This window comes from Macaca thibetana, chromosome 12 (assembly GCF_024542745.1).
Source record: "Macaca thibetana thibetana isolate TM-01 chromosome 12, ASM2454274v1, whole genome shotgun sequence".
In the NCBI taxonomy this organism is placed as follows: Eukaryota; Metazoa; Chordata; class Mammalia; order Primates; family Cercopithecidae; genus Macaca; species Macaca thibetana.
The window spans coordinates 53,815,524-53,832,507 of NC_065589.1; the positions used below are offsets into that span (position 1 = coordinate 53,815,524).

The 16,984-nt window shown below is 35.1% G+C and overlaps 1 protein-coding gene across 1 annotated transcript in view; it reads left to right on the forward strand.

Annotated features, from left to right (window-relative positions):
* The window catches only part of COL5A2 (collagen type V alpha 2 chain), a 150,462-nt gene that overhangs the window by 95,227 nt on the left and 38,251 nt on the right, over positions 1-16,984 (forward strand). The window contains exons 9-18 of the mRNA XM_050751933.1: positions 389-433; positions 1,389-1,442; positions 1,889-1,942; positions 3,061-3,114; positions 6,029-6,082; positions 7,058-7,111; positions 7,989-8,033; positions 8,526-8,579; positions 11,654-11,698; positions 15,014-15,067. Of these exons, the coding sequence (XP_050607890.1) occupies positions 389-433; positions 1,389-1,442; positions 1,889-1,942; positions 3,061-3,114; positions 6,029-6,082; positions 7,058-7,111; positions 7,989-8,033; positions 8,526-8,579; positions 11,654-11,698; positions 15,014-15,067 (513 nt within the window). The remainder of the gene's footprint in view (positions 1-388; positions 434-1,388; positions 1,443-1,888; positions 1,943-3,060; positions 3,115-6,028; positions 6,083-7,057; positions 7,112-7,988; positions 8,034-8,525; positions 8,580-11,653; positions 11,699-15,013; positions 15,068-16,984) is intronic.

Consider the following 16,984-nt stretch of genomic DNA (forward strand, 5'->3'; position numbering starts at 1 on the left):
ATTATCTGCTGTGAATCTGTAGAATTAAATAGGCAGTTTGAGAACTAACTTATGTCTGCCAAGATTTTTCTTTATTCGGATGTTCTCATTAACAGAACCATCCATTAAACACGCAAGTGTTCTTGTTCTAAAGACAAGCGGTGTGCACAGACATATGGCTCATTTCTCTTTGTAACACTGAGGGTATGTATAAAATCATCCCAAATGTTGTCCAAGCTTTAATTTCTTGAATTTAGCTGCCTTCCAAATGAGTGCAGATGGAGAATGTCATCATCCCCCTTTGTCAAAGCTTCACTTTTCCAGATTCTAGAGATGATTCAACATTTTTGAAATATTTGACTGAATTGTCATGAGTACTATGCAACATTTCTCCTCATTTGTTTTTAAGGGTCCTGTTGGCCCAAGGGGACCACAAGGTTTACAAGGACAGCAAGTAAGTCTCTTTATAATTAAGTTACATACTATAGGAAAAAGATACACACATATATTACATAAGGTCTCTGTGACATGACTGCTTTTGGCTGGTTTTAAAATTTTATATTGTAATGCTCACTTCAAATAGGATATATTAAAGAGTTTTTATTTAGAAATATATACAGCATGTTTTTGCAAAGTTTATTGGGATAAATTTTTATCATCTGATTTCTTTATGTGACTGACCTCCGATAACAAGATTCAAGATTACATGCCTTTGCGTCTGAAGAAATTCATTATGTTATGTCATGAAAATGTTCATAATTGGTTATATGCCAACTCTGAAGCTATGAAATCAGATCGTAGGAGGCAATCCCCATGTGATATTATTAGAAATAAGAATCAAGATGTTTGTTCCATGGGATCTTTAGGAAGAACGTAATGCAATATACTTTTAAAGTGCCTATCAGATGCCAGTAAAATAGTGATGTAGAGCTATTTTTATTTTTTATAGCAATTCAACAGGCATCAGAAAATAGTATTTTAAAAGAAAGAATGAAAATAACCTTTAGTTCAGTCAAGATTACCACATTGTCATTATCATGTGTGTGGAGTTTTACTTCAAGCAATCAGTGAATAGAAAAGGTGGTTGATGATGGTGATGATGATGATGTTGATGAGGAGAACTGCCACTGATTGAGCACTCATGCACTCTGTGCCAGCACTATTCTAGGTTCTTAACATACATTAATCACTTAAGCAGCCATAACAGCCTAATAAGGTAAGTACCAATATTATTCTGATTTTACACTTTAGGAAACAGTTATAGACAGATTAAGTAACTTGCCCAAAGTCACACAGCTGGAAGATGGCAGAGCCAGCTGTCTGAACAATTACACTGTATATTGAGAGAGCACAGGATTTAATATTCTATTTTTCCTTGGTTTGTATATATACTTTGTTCTCAATTGTAGGGTGGTGCAGGACCTACAGGACCTCCTGGTGAACCTGGTGATCCTGGACCAATGGTAAATGTCAAGTAAGCATGTAGACCCAGTTACATTTGGGTCCACCGTTATAATGATGTCAAATATTGAGTTAATTTATCTTCCCAGGTCCTCCCTAATGTAGGAAGAAATAACAATCCAGTTTGGGAGTCCTGTTCTATGACCCGTTCTTAAGCTATATGTTTCTCGTAGCAGAATATTTAAATTCAAAGACTGATTATGATCATTAGACAGTGCTGAGTGATTTGCATTCATGCAATTACACTTTTTTTCTTGTTGAGCACATGATCTGAGGGATGCAACAAAAAATTCAAAACATTAATAAAACTATTTTCTCTTTTTCAACAATATTTATTATTTTCATTCGTCTCAATAATATTGTGACATTTCATTTGTCTCAATATTTTGAATTATATTATTGGTAAGTAAAGGTAAATATTCTTTTTTTCCTTTTGTTTTGTTATTAGGGTCCGATTGGTACACGTGGACCAGAGGGCCCTCCTGGTAAACCTGGGGAGGATGTAAGCTACCTTTCCTCATTTTCCAGTCAGGTCTTGAAGAGGCGAAGGAGTTACAATGTTAAAAAGAATGTTCTGTATTAATTTCCATTACATTTCCCCACCCTTTTAGCTTCCATTAAATTCAATGTAAACAGAAGAACTCAGAATAGAAGTTTACAAATATCTAAAAGGGGCTCTTAATTTGCATAGTATTGTATTATTAGGTACTACTGTCTCTTCCTGCATTCCCTGGGTTTTTGTTAAGATTTCTCCATTAGATGCTAGGCTTGTTGTCACAGTAGCAAAAACCTTTCCTAGTGAAACCACTGAAATTATCTGAAATAAAAAATATATTGCTTTGATGGAATACATCATTATGAGGTCTTATATAAAGGAATTTTTAAAATGTGTTAGTAGTATAGTGCCAATATGGCTCCCCAATGATGAAAAAATGATTTCTTCAATTGGATTTTTAATTAAAGACCCAACTCCAGATTTTAACATTAAGGACGTGTAATCAGAGAACAGTGTGCAATAGCAGACTTATATTTCTAGATTCTTTTCTTAGTTGTACCAAAGTTGAGGATCAAATTATGGGTAGGCCATTAATTTCTATGTGATACTAAACCAAGTATTAATAAATATTTTCTCTTTGTGAGTCATAAGATTCATTTAAACAGGTTACATTGAATTTGGCTATAGAGCACGTATTTCTGGTAGTCCTTTCTTTTTAACCACAGGAAAGAAATGGAAAGTAGTATTTTAACAAGCAATACTTTAATTCAGTGTCATGTGATCATATAGAATTCTATAGTATATATCCTATAGCATACATGTATGTTTGTGTGTATAAATTTTGATATTCATAAAATAGTGAGCTAGATCAGACCAGGAAAATTTTCAACAATTTATTCTTCTGGATAAATTAATGAAAGCCACAGACTAACCTGATAGAATCGAGTACTATCAGGAATATAGGGAATAGAGCCTATTTTTATTTTATTTTTTTTGCACTGTTTAGAGAATTGCACATTAGCTTTCTAAAGAAGGCTGTTTTATCAGTAATTTATCATTTAGTTTCAAAGAAGAACCTTTTAATCACTTTTGCCTCCCCAATCTCCTACATTTTTTCCATAAAGGGTGAACCTGGCAGAAATGGAAATCCTGGTGAAGTGGGATTTGCAGGATCTCCGGTAAGTTTATACTCAACATAAGGCAAACTTTGAAAAATAAAGAACATTGAATTAAATTGCAATTCTCTGTATGCACATGTATCAGGCACTAAGTAAATGGAGACAAACAAGCATTGTTTGTTTCTGTAAAAATGTGAAATGTCACAGGACATTTTGCCAGAGTGATGGCTCTGCTTTGCATTGGCACCATAAATACGCCTTCTGGAGCTAGAGAAGTATATCGAACATAACATGAATACCCTCCAAACTGAGTATCAAATCCTCAGAAAATTCAGAAAAAATAGTTTGTTTTTTTCATAAAATGAGTTACCAGCTTGACCTATTTACAGTTCACACTTCAATCCTATTTTAGCTTTTTAAAATCCTTTTAATATTTTTACTTTATATTGTCACATATGTCTAAACAATAGCTTGAAGAAAAGCTTGTTGCCTTGTTTTTTATCAACTAGGGACAATAAATTATGGACGAGATGCCTCTTTGGCTGCTCCCCAAACCGTAATTTTGGCTGAAATTCTTGATTAATGTTCTGGGTCCTAAAATCATATGACAATATACACTGATTTCCAGCCCTCCTAACACAGCTGTTTTCTTCCCCTTTGGCTCCCTAAAAGAATAGACCTCTGGCAACTACTCCACCAGAATCCAAGACCTGGCCCCTTGGCCATTCTCTGAACCCACCTGTCTCTCATCACTCAAATTGCTTTGCCAGGCCCTCTTCTAGAATGTGTTACACTGGCCATGGGGAAAATTAGAGTATGATAAGCAAGCAAAAATCTTCCTCAAGCGTTCCTACTTCTTGGGTTTCTCCTGCCCAATAGCCCAAACATTCACTCTCCTATTTATTTTCTATAATTTCATTATGTTTCTACCACTCAATACAATCAACAGTACCACATTACTTTCTGTTTACTTTCTGAAAATTGATGAGGTTCAATGCTAGGAAATGTTTTAAACAAATGAATGCTCCCTTATCTTTTAAGGGAAATTTACAAGGCTCAAAGGATTATTTGGTTGCAAACATAAACCAGTTTCCCAACTCCCTGCTTTCTTTCCTCCTCCATCAGCCTGGGAAATAAATGCAGACAAAGGCATGAGGTTTAATCATTAGCACAGATGTCCTTTTCAACCCATCCAGGTTTGAACTTCCCAAGTCCTGCTGCACTCTTGCTCATGCTCACAGTGTGGGCCCTCCGTGGGGAGGAAGGGTGCCCCGCCAGCACACCACAGATGCACTGTGCAAGCTCAGTGCAATGTGTGATTGCGCTGTAATGAAAGTCCTGGGTCAGCAGAATGAGAATTTTTTATAAGCATTAGGACATCTGGTTCATTTTCTTGTTACATTAGGGATATGTAATCACATGAGAATTTCCCTTGCAGACCATAAAAACTGAAGTTAACTAATTATTTGAAATAACATAGCTCAGCAATTCTCCTATAGGCTTAGATGGGTCTGCACTAAGTTGCCTGCTAAGGATGGAGAGGAGACAAATCTCTGTAAAATGAGGCCTTAAGTTGAAGACTTAACAGGAGTTCCTGATGTGAAATAATTCTTGAGCAGGGTTGTGTAAACAGAAGAATTAATGGGACTTCATTTGTTCAGAGAGCATGATTTGTTTTACCCCTACTGTGATAACCCTCTAAAACACTAAAGAAATAATTTTCTTTCAAGAGGTCACAGAGGAATTATTGCTTTGATTTTGTTATATGAATTTCATTCATTGAGTTCTTATTCAACCGTTTAGAAATAGTGAATGAAACCTATGATTTGCAGAGCAGAAGGATTTTGTTATCAGTGTAAGATCATGCTAGGACAAGAGAAGTTCCTTAGGAAAGGTTAAAGGACTATGAAAGTAAGAAATATTAAACCATTTCTTTATTCAGTTGTTTATCCAATGATTATTCATTGAATGTCCATTAACCAAACATAAGGCTAACTGCCAGCTATACATAAATTAACAATAATAATCAATACGTGATAATATGGATCAATGCTATCAAGGTGCTAAATATACTGGCGACGGTGGTAATGCCAATTCAATGCAAAATCAAATTAATGTAGGCCATGATAATAAGTAAATAAGTAAGTCACTAGCTTGGTATCTATTTTAAGACGGTATAAAAAAACTTTCATGCATCATTTCAAAGTAATTGTACCACTGGATTTGATTTTCTGTGGTATTTCTGTTGTTTTTTATTTAATGTGTTTAGGTGAAAGCTACATAGAATTTGCAGAAATTAATTATTTAGTCAAGAAACAAAGCATTCTCATATTTCTTGACTTTCTTTTCTGTTGGATATTTTGTTTATTCATTTAGCTTTAAAAATAATTATAAATCCACAAAGTTTCTCCTAAACAATTTATTTTAAAAATTCCTGACCACATTATAATACTATTCTTCCCATCATATTCTGCTGCCAATATTCAGAAATTCATAGAAAATAAAAACATTGGTTTGCTACAAAGGCATTTAATGTTGTACCATAAATAAAGCACAATAAAGAAAGAAAAGGATATTTTTATCTGGAATTTCTCTCCTGAATATTTTTTCTCTACCTTGGTATAGTCAATTCTCATATTGGACATATTGATTCATGCTTATATTTTGTTTTCACTAATAATTATAACACAGTGATGTCATGTGAAAAATTCTAAATGTCATTAACTCAATACCTGGTATTAATTTGTATCCTTGTATAAGTCATGTTTACATTTCTAACAGCATATTTACTTTGCTAATTTTGGTCACCCAGATATATTTTGACAGATAAAAGTATATTGCTTTTTGTTGTTGTTGTTGTTCTTAATATGTTGCTGGAAAACTGTGTACTAACTATTTTTTGTGGAAAATGATATATTAAGGAATTTTGCATCCTTATTGACTCTAAAATGCCTTATCTATGTTTTCCTTCCAGGGAGCTCGTGGCTTTCCTGGGGCTCCTGGTCTTCCAGGTCTGAAGGGTCACCGAGTAAGTTCAATCTATTGTAATCCTCTCAGGTAGTGTAGTTTAGTGAATAGGCTCTGGGGAGCATTACCTTCAAAATCTTTACTAGTCAATTTGTTGATTGTCCTTAACTGTCTATGGTAGCAGTATTTATCTGTGGTTACTGAAATCATAAGTTTTTTATACATTTCCTTTGGGTTTAATTTGATTCAATAAAGAAATATATTTTGAGTTCTTACTGTGTACTGGACACTATGCTACAAAAGAGGATACAGTGATGAATGAGAAAAATCTCTGACCTGAAGCTTCAGGCTAATGGGGAATACGGATGAAAATTTAGGCAATTCCTATATAGTGGAAGAGATGACGTGGTAGAGATAGAGAGTACTAGGTCACAGAAGGGGCCCAGTCTACCTAGACTTGGAAAGCAATAGAATGCCTTTTTTTATTACTGAAGATAATTACGATGTAACTATTATGTATTGTTTACGTATGTAGAATCTATCATCTATCTAATCTATTTGTCATAATATCAAATAGTGATTTTCAATCAATATACACTGGCCTCTGTTTTGAGTAATTGAGATTTTGATTAAGATGTCTGGTCTGCTGCTATACTCGTTATTAAGAATTTTGAACATTCACCTTGAATACAAATGATATTTTATAACTATATGAACTCTGTAGTTATGTGTTTCCTCTAAAGCCACTATAAGTTTTTTATTTGTAGCTACAGATTAAATTTCTACAAAGTCACAAATGTTTGAAGGGTGAGAACATTGCAAGCTGAAAATGTTATTTAAAGGCGAAAACTCTAATTTTCCTTGAATAAGCTTTCAGAATAGGTTGAGAATTTGAAAATATTTTGAGCAACAACTTTAAATTTGAGATTCATTTTTATAAGGCAATTTCTGCAAGCTTATTTTTGGTTCTTCTTTTATGCCTTTGAGAATTGAAAAAAAACAGGATACAAATACAAATTTATATTTTTCTTCTCAGGGACACAAAGGTCTTGAAGGCCCTAAAGGCGAAGTTGGAGCACCTGGTTCCAAGGTAATCTTATAATTATCTCACTGTAACCTCACTTTGGCTTCTTAGTTTTGCTTCAAATGTTTACACATTTTTCAGAACCAACTTAATTCAGCAGGAGAGAGGGCTATAAATAAATGGTTAGGTAAATAAACGTAATTTTTCGAAGATGAGTGGCAACGGCTTTACCATGACATGACTTAATATGCCCCCAAGAACAGCCTCCATGGCACTGGGTGTCTGCCAGTGTAGGATGGGTGTTGTCTTCATATGAAGATGGCACTGTGAATCTATCTTCTAAAATACAATCATTCAGTTTTTGTCTTAAAAAATATCTGAAAGATTTAGATAGTTCATTAGTCCCATTATTGAGTACTCCTTTAATACCAAGACCCTCTACCCATTGTTTCTTCTCAAAATTTATTTGTATTTCTACAGGCAGAAAAAACATCAAGGAAGTATAACGGAATTTTTAGTGGAAAACATCATGACCTAATGTGGAAATCATTTGACTTTAAAATTTTTTATTTCTAAGTCTCCTAGAATAGATCTTAAGATAATATTACAATCAATTTTAGCTTTGTAAAGTTTTACTTGAGACATATCAGACATAGATAAGTCCTTTCCTGAGACTCCTGAGACTAGTTACTGCGGCTAGGTATGATAGTTTCCATCAATCTTAAGTCGCCAATATTAATTTATATGTATTTCTTTAAAACTATACTACTATTGCATTTTGAGAAGAAGTAATAGAACAACATTCTGAGATCCTATGTCAAAAGTACATCTTTCATATGCCCTCTTTGAAAATATGCTTTTAAAATTACACACACAGAGCAAAGTGATGTGAGTATCAGTTATAGGCTTCTCATACTGTAATGTATTCTCATTTTTGTTTTAGGGTGAAGCTGGCCCCACTGGTTCAATGGGTGCCATGGGTCCTCTGGTATGTGCTGGTTTTCTTGTTTCTTAAATTTCTAAGGTTATATTTCCTTGCCTTTTAGATTATAACAAGAGAATTTTTAAATGAAAAGTAAAAATAAATGGAGAACGTAAGTTGGCTGGTAAAATAATCTTGATTACTAGCTGATAGACAAGCACAAGAGAGTTGAGCCCTTCTAATAGCAAAGGCTTTCAACATTTCATTGTTTCTCTTACCAGTTGAATGCCCTTATTCTTTTTCTATACACAGTGATCAAATCAAGATTATTGTAGATTTAGCCCATTAAAGCCAGGTTAAGTGAAATCTATCTATGTAAGGGGTGATAGGTTATTTATCTCCAAATGGGGAGAGTTTTTCAAACCCAACATTGCCCCTGGAAATACTATTGCTTGGTGGCCAATTATCTTGAGTCTTAATTGGATTGAGTGGGGTAGTCAGACTACCCTACATTTCAAATTAGGTGCTTCAAGAGATATTTCTTCTCTATCGTCATAGGGTCCGAGGGGAATGCCAGGAGAGAGAGGGAGACTTGGGCCACAGGGTGCTCCTGTAAGTATATCTGCTTTTACTTATACTGCTGAGATGTATATTTCAATTCATTTTTAGATTTAGTTTACTGAACTTGCCTTTTAAATGAAATTAACAGTACTGGTCACTTTTTTTTTTTCTTTTTCTTTTGGAATAAAGTCAGTTTTACAGAAAAGTTGAAAATAAAGTACAGAGAATTCTTGAACAACCTTCCCTTTGCTTTTAATGTTAACATACAGCCACAGTACATTTGTTGTCTACTTTAATACAAAAATTAAGAAAATAATGAATACATATAGCAGCTTGGAATATAGTCCATAGAAAAACACAAACTTGGATATACTAATAAAATTGCAATAATAAGAAACATTTATCAAAACCTTATTGTATGCCAAGAATTCTTCCAAGCATTTTATTTTATGTTCCTCATACTCCTAAAAGGTGGGTACTCTGAGTGCACTCTTCGAAAGAGCTGAGTCTCCTGATCACCTGTCTTTGATTCATTTTAATTATACAGATTGAGAAATACTCTTGCAGACTATTTATGTAACTTGAATCTGTATAGGAGGCATATTCTAATTATTCCTTTCACAACTCTCTGAAGGTCAGGCTATGCTGACTAATATTTCAAACTTATAGTTCATTACTTTACACCTACTTTGCTTTAGAGAGTTAAGGACTGTCACCTTTCCTCTATTATTTCAAGGTCCGATCATCACCATTACTCTTAGCAATCCCAGGTTTACACTGTCTCTGCTATTACCTCCAGCCCATAGAGGACGACCGACTCAGAGCTACTCAACAGTACCAAATTCAAGGCCCTGATTTGGAAAGTGCAAGACCCTCTCACCAGCCCATTCTATATCAGTTTAGTAAGCAGAGTGTCCTAAGGGGATATAGAGGATATTATAGAATATAGTCAACTATTGGCTTATCCAGGCTAACATCATCTATCAATATAGTATGCTCACTTCTCTGTGCTTTCTTCTACTGTCTGCCAGGGGAGGTCTGACATTTCTGCCCCAGCATGGGCTATTGCTCTTCCCACATTTCTAAGAACTGTCTCCCATGTTAGCACTATTTCTCAGGGTTCTTACCAGGGTGTTAAATTGTAATATCATGAGACAGTGTATCCACATCATTAAAGGTTTCCAACTTTGTATTCTGTTTTTTGATACAGTGCCTTCAGGACCAAGACCCATACATTCTTTCTCAGATCCCACCTCTACCTAATGTTTAGGTCTTATAGGTGCTTTGGTGTATGATATCTTTTTTAAAAAGTAGTAGTGCTAGTTATTGGTCTGGTGTACAGAAGTGAGGCTTAAGTTGTCTGCCAAAGTAGAAGCTTAGGTATCATCTTCAACAAGAGAGAAGTACCAACTATTAATGGGGGGAATGGCCACTTCTCTAGGCCCAGTGACTTTAGATGGACCTGAGATTTTAAAGTTCTTTTTTTTTCGTTTAAATTTTGAGGACAGGGTCTTACTCTGTTGCCCAGGCTACAGGGCAGTGGCACAATCATAGCTCACTATAGCCTTGAACTCCTGGGCTCAAGTGATACTCTCACCTCAGGCTCCCAAATAGCTGGGACTACAGGCGCATACCACCATTACTGGCTAATTTTTTTTGTAGAAACGGAGTCTCACATTGTTGCCCAAGCTGGTCTAAAACTCCTGGCTTCAAGCAATCCTCCAGTCTCAGCCTCCCAAAGTGCTGGAATTACAGGCATAAGTCACCAGGCCCAGCTGAAGTTCTTCAGTGTGTTGATGCACATATCTTAATGCCACTCCTCTCAATCCAGGACCCTGACCATGACATAACAGACTTTCTAGGTTTGAGAATTCAACCATCCCACGAGCTCTCATAGTCTTGCATTAAGCCCTGTGGTTGGCCTGTTATTCAGCTTTTTCTTCTCTCTGGTTGCAGAAGATGAGAATTTTAAAAAATGCTGCCAAGGAGTCTTGCATTGGTGATTAATCACCATCAGCCTTTTAGTGTCTTTCTCCAATAGACACACTATACAAGACCCATGCAATTCCATCAGCTTTATAATTGTTATTTTCTTAATTCTTCTCAAATGCCCAAGATATTGCACCACTAGCCCATTCCCTTAAAATATCTCTGTTCACCATTGGTGACAATATTTGCCATTGTGCCATCGCAGCATGCCAAGGGTGATTCATACTCCGACTGTCACCAGCTGGCCAGTGGGAAATCCAGCTTAAAAATCCCATTTTAGAGTTTGCTTTCTTGTAACCACTCTGGCATCAATGGTCTTAGGGTCTTAGGTCAGGTTTCCTAGGAAACAGCCTCAGGAAAGTGACTTGTATACAGTACAGGAAATTTATTGGTGAGTACTCTTAGAAACTATTTTTCAAGGAATGAATAAAAGCAGGGTTTGTCAGAGGGAGAAATTGAACTGTGTTGCAATTGCAACAGAGATCTCAGTCAATTTCAGGGGAACTATGGAGCTGAGATGGCTCTTGCAGGCTTCTCTCAAATAAGGGCCAATGCTTTGTATCCTTGCATTGACCAAGGAAAGAGTGCAGTCTTGAGAGAGCTAATTCCCTTTAGCTGAGGGCAATTCCTAGGGAATGTCTCAATAGCGAGCCATCAGCAGGTTGTATTTCCAGCTGACAGGATGAATACTTCAGTACTTAAGGGAGTCCTGGGTGAAACCCACAGGATTCATTATAACTTCATTTATCTCTTTCTGTGTGTTTTATTTTCTGGGCATTGCTTCTCTGAGTTAATCTGGCTATTAAGAATATTGAGGTGTTCAAATTTTCATTGTCTCTGAGTTCATATGTTAGAAGATGATACATTAAAGTAAAAAGAATCATTTTAATCAGTTTCATTTTCTCAATCTTGATTTTATTTCTTATTGCTATAAGGATAGATGCATTTATGACTACCATATCAGCTTGTGTAAATGTATTTATATTGTTATTAACTGAGTGAGGGTTATTGTCAGTTAACTTTAATATTTATTCTTCAATTTTTAACATGGAAATTTTTTATAAAGCAAATAAATTATGAGAAAATACAGTATAAAATGTAATCTTATCCTATCTTCTCCTTTTTCTCTTAATTAGGGACAACGAGGTGCACATGGTATGCCTGGAAAACCTGGACCAATGGTGAGTTATATTACTTTCATATTAATTCATTAATTTATTCATGCATTCTTCCATTTGTGTATTCAAAAACATTTACAGAGCACTCACCATGTTCCAGACACTTGGAATAAAAAGCTGATGGACACACAGTACTTCTTCAACACTGTTCTATTAAGGAACAGAGATATTAATATTGTTATGTAACATAATTGTTAACTCCATAATATAGTATACAACTTCAGGTGTGGGAACAACTTTCAAGTCAAGTCCTGAAAGATAAGTATTTAATATATAAAATGGGCAAGAATATAACATTGTCCAGAGGATACATGGATGAGAAAACACAGTGGGCTCAGAAAATTCTAGGAAGGCAAAATTGGATTGATAGGCGGGAGCTAGATCATGAAGGACTATACTTACCGTGTTAAATGGTTTTTGAGCTTTTTTCTATAGTAGTTAATGTGAGATCATTCAGGGATTTTAAACATACGAACATTATGACCAGAGGATAATCTGTTGGTAATGTTTGAAGATAAAATGAAGACGGCTAAGAATAAAGAATGAGTTTGAATACCACTGGCATAATTCCAGAAAGAAATTACAAAGATGTGAACTAAACTTATTATGGTAGTAACAGAGGCCGACTGCATGTCAGTGAGCTAACAACTCTAATGGACATGGCCCAGTAGATTTCTGGTTTAAAGTGTTTGATGGATGATGTAATTTATCTGAAATTGGAAATAAAGAAAGAGGAACAGGATACCGTTTGTGAGTTTGAGTTTAGAATGGGAATAAATGAATTCAATTTTGTGATTAGATTTGCAAGAGTGGAGCTCAGGATAGAAATTTGAATTTCAAATGTAGTTTTGGAAATTTTTAACATACAGGCAATAGATACAGCTGTGGGAGTAAAAGTGTAACATAGAATGAGAAATGATGAAGTCTCAGTGTGTACCAATATTTTGTATACTGTGCCTTTTTGTGCTTGGTATGGACAAGGCTATTGTATTTTGCTTCAGACCATCTTGCAGTATTTCATAGGTAATCCTCTGTAACTATGAACCTTTAATTCACGCTTGAAGATGGAAATCTGGACACTTATTTAACTATTGCAAATTAGCTAAATAACTAGATCTAGATCATGAAGAGCTGTACTTACACACTTAAAGGATTTTTGAGTTCTTTTCTATTGTAATTAATGTGAGATCATTCAGAGATTTTAAACATAGGAACTTTATGACCAGAAAGATCATCTCCTGGTAATGTGGATGATGAAATGAAGATGGCTAAGACTAAAGAATCATCTGTAAATTATAAACAAAGAATGAATTGTAAATTATAAACAAAGGCAAATATTTTAAATTTGACACATTTCAAACATATGCCCTTTTTAAAATTCCCTTACTTGCAATAGTTCTCCCATGTGAATAGCCTCAATTGCTGCTCATTAACTGCTGAGTTACCCAGAGGTACAAAGGATCCTAAGAGATGTGTGGAGCTGAAGTAGATTTTAGTTGAAACAGTGCTGTGGATCAAGGTCTCTACTACTATTCTGTCAAGGACACTTAAATTATATCTTTACAAGCAAAATAAAACTAATTTAATTTTTAAAAAGAGCTTCAAGACATAAAGTTATTTTCTGAACTTTAGAGCAATTTATTATACATGTGCTTTTCCCATCAATTATGTGACTTTAATAGCGGTGCCCTGACTTTTAAAAGGAAGATATAATAGTATCTAGGATAAATTATTTCATATATGATTAACACCGGTTGCTAGTAAAATGTACATACTTATATTGTAGGCATCATGTAGTAAACCTTATCTGTTCATCATGAAATTAGTGGTTCTCAACTTTGGCTGTACATTAGAATTACCTGGAAACTTAAAAATATTGATGTCCAATCCAATTAAAATGTAATCTCTAGAGGTAGACTCAGAAATCAGTATTTTTTAAAGCTCTACAGATGATTCCATAGGGTCATTAATGTGGATAGCTGCTGCAGGAAACCAAAAAGTGGTGTTTTATAATAGCACAAATATATTTATAGAATGTTATCTATAGTCATTTTTTAATGTAGTAATTGAGCACAAAGTTGCTACTGAAAATGCTCCTAAATAAATAGTCCGTGGAACAATTTTATTTTACTCCAATAGGAAAAGTTGAGTCAAGCTCTACAAGGTAAATTATGCTAACAAAACACCAAGGAAAGAAAATATTATGAGGGAAAGAGAGAAGGTATTGTAGGAAATATTCATGGTCAGCATGGGCCAAGACTGAATGATCATAAAAGAAAAAAATTTAAAGCTATTAGCCAAAAGTAAAGTATAATTATAGTAATTGAAATCATTTGCCCCAGGGATCTTTTCTTCCTGTTTCTCATAAGTAGGAAACAAAACATAGAATGAAAAAATAAGTATACTTTGAAAGGGCTTTTATTAATTCAAAACTGATGGGATTAAAGTACAGTCCTTGAAGAGTCAGAATAATCTGTACTAGAATTCCTCTTATACTCACTTCTTTTAAATTTAGTCTTTTAATCAATGGCTTAAATTCTATGCATGCCTTTCCAAATGGAGGGTAATATAAATATCCACTTGTTATTGCCTGAAAAACCTCTCTAAAATATCCAGAATTTTTTTTTTTTTTTTTTTTTTTTTTTGGAGATGGAGTCTCACTCTAGGTTGAAGTGCAATGGCGCAATCACAGCTCACTGCAGCCTCCACCTTCCAGGTTCCAGCAATTCTCCTACCTCAGCCTCCCAAGTAGCCAGGATTATAGGCACCTGCCATCACACCTAGCTAATTTTTGTATTTTTAGTAGAGACTGGGTTTCACCACATTGACCAGGCTGGTCTCCAGCTCCTGACCTCAGGTGATCTGCCTGCCTTGGCCTCCCAAAGTGCTGGGATTACAGGCGTGAGCCACCACGCCTGGCCTCCAAGTGGTTCTTAAGCATCATTTTTATAGAACGAAGTACTCGATTTTGATATAAAATGTAACTTTCTAAAAACTATATTATTTGATTAACACAAAGAAAGTACATCTCTCAAGAAGCAGTTGTTTGAAACACTTTATGTTTGTGATTGATTTAATCCTATATGCTATTTGAGTAATCCAATTATATTTAATACCTTGGATATGTCTTTTAGCATTACTTTAGATTGATGTTGAAAGGTACTTATAATGAAATTAGACTATTATCTTTGTAATTTTAAAGTGAAAGGCAGGTTATTCTTATGTGACAAATACAAAATGACACCAAAGACTTAAAAATGACCTAATTAGATACTAATTAAATACATGTCTGATTACTTCTCTGGTTTCTTTTAATAGGGTCCTCTTGGGATACCAGGCTCTTCTGGTTTTCCAGGAAATCCTGGAATGAAGGTAAGACGTTAATGTTAATATACAGTATTTAACTCTACATGATTACATGATCCCCAAAGTGAAGAATGACATTTAATTAATTGAAAAGTGTGGAAGTTACTTTTAACTAAGGAAAGAGCCTAGAGTATGCCCTTTGTTCATTATTACATGGAAAAAGATAAATGAAAAAATAAAATTAACTGTATAAATATAATTAAAGGAGAATCACTTATAATTGTACCCTTATAATATCAAAGAACCTAATGTGTTAGGACTCTAATGCCAGACAATCAAAACAGCTCTAAGGAATAGGAGCTTTAAACTGAATTGGAACTCTATTCTCTATTCCTGAATAGAGTACTTGGAAGTAATGAACAGCAGAAAGTTCCAAACAATAGTAGGTTAAAATAAATTAGATGCTGTCAAAAGGCTGTTCTTTCACCTAACATTTGTTATCACTCTGCACTCCCCCAGACCCCCAACCCAATTCTATGCAGCCATTAAAGGAGTGGGCATGGAGAATATTTGGCTCTCTATGTAGGAATGATTAAAGTATTCTGTGGGATGACTTACATTTGTAGTGAGTCACAATTGGTTCTTTCTCTCAGTACTTTCAGATAAATTCAAGGATGACAGTAGAAGGACATTAGGATTACATTAGATAAACTGGTGAATTAATTTAGAATACCTCTTTCAAGTCATAAGCAATATAACACATCTGATTCCCCCCGATGCCGTGTTTCCCTTTGGCAATGACTTTCTTCATCCTGAAGAGATTATGCACAAGATTATGCTGTACAAAAATGACTGCGGTCACAGACAGTCACCTGGCCCCTCCAAACCTTGTTTTCTCATGGAATTTTGTTGAGGATTAAGTGACATCATCTACATAAACCCATCACATAGAGCCTGATGCAGAGGACACCCTAAATGTAGGTTCATGCTTCTTATTAGTTGTGCTACTCAAATTGGATTTGAAGAAAAATGTCTGTAGCTGACGTTTCAGATATTCCTTGAAAATGTGAGAATCACCAAGTCAAATTATTCTTTAGGCTCTCTCTAATGACATATTCAAACACGGTGCTATGGGGATGCTGCTGCTTGAAAACAGTGCCTTAATTCCTTTCCCCGTGTTAACTGAGAACTCAGTGTAAACTCAAGTGGGTGGGATCTTCTTGGGTCTCCTCTGAATCTGATCTTCTCCCTGAAGTCCTAATAATGTTACTACCACAGACTCTGGCCCAGACTCTCTGTATAACCCTGTCAAAACATGCAAAATCCCTTCCCTCTTTTTGTGAGACCCTCTGGCCCCAAACTGAGTTCTGGTTAAGGAAATATTCTCAGATCTATGAATTAGCAGAAAGAGGTTTATACTCCAACTTTCATGGGATTTACTTTAACTTCACTAGCAATCATGGTTTACACAACCCAACCATTCACTCTGGTTACTTCTCTCTCCTCCTGGGTGTTTGTGGTACTGGTTGTTGGCTACTGAAAACTGCTTAATAAAACTCAAACATCTAGCAAAACTGTTTCTGTTAGAAATTTTCTGTCTTTTCCTTCCTGCATCTCTCCACCATAAAATTCCTGGATCTTTGTTTTTGGACAGGGTCCTGCTTTTCCTACAAAGTTCTGCCATGGTCTCTGCTCTCTGACTAAAGAATAAACTTCTAAATCCAGTTCTCTGCATTTCAATGAAGTGAAACAGAGATTCAATATGCTTTACTGATACTGATGAGATACCTAAGGCTTAGAATTTTGGTTTTCCAGGCCCCTTTATGATTAGATTCATATAGGTACATAATAAGCAAGATAAAATACAGAAGCCAAGTGAAGTTTGAATTTCAGATAAGCAAAGAATACATGTGTAGTATACGTATGTCCCAAATATTGCATGAGAAAAACTTATGCTAAAAGTTATTGTTTATATGAATTAAA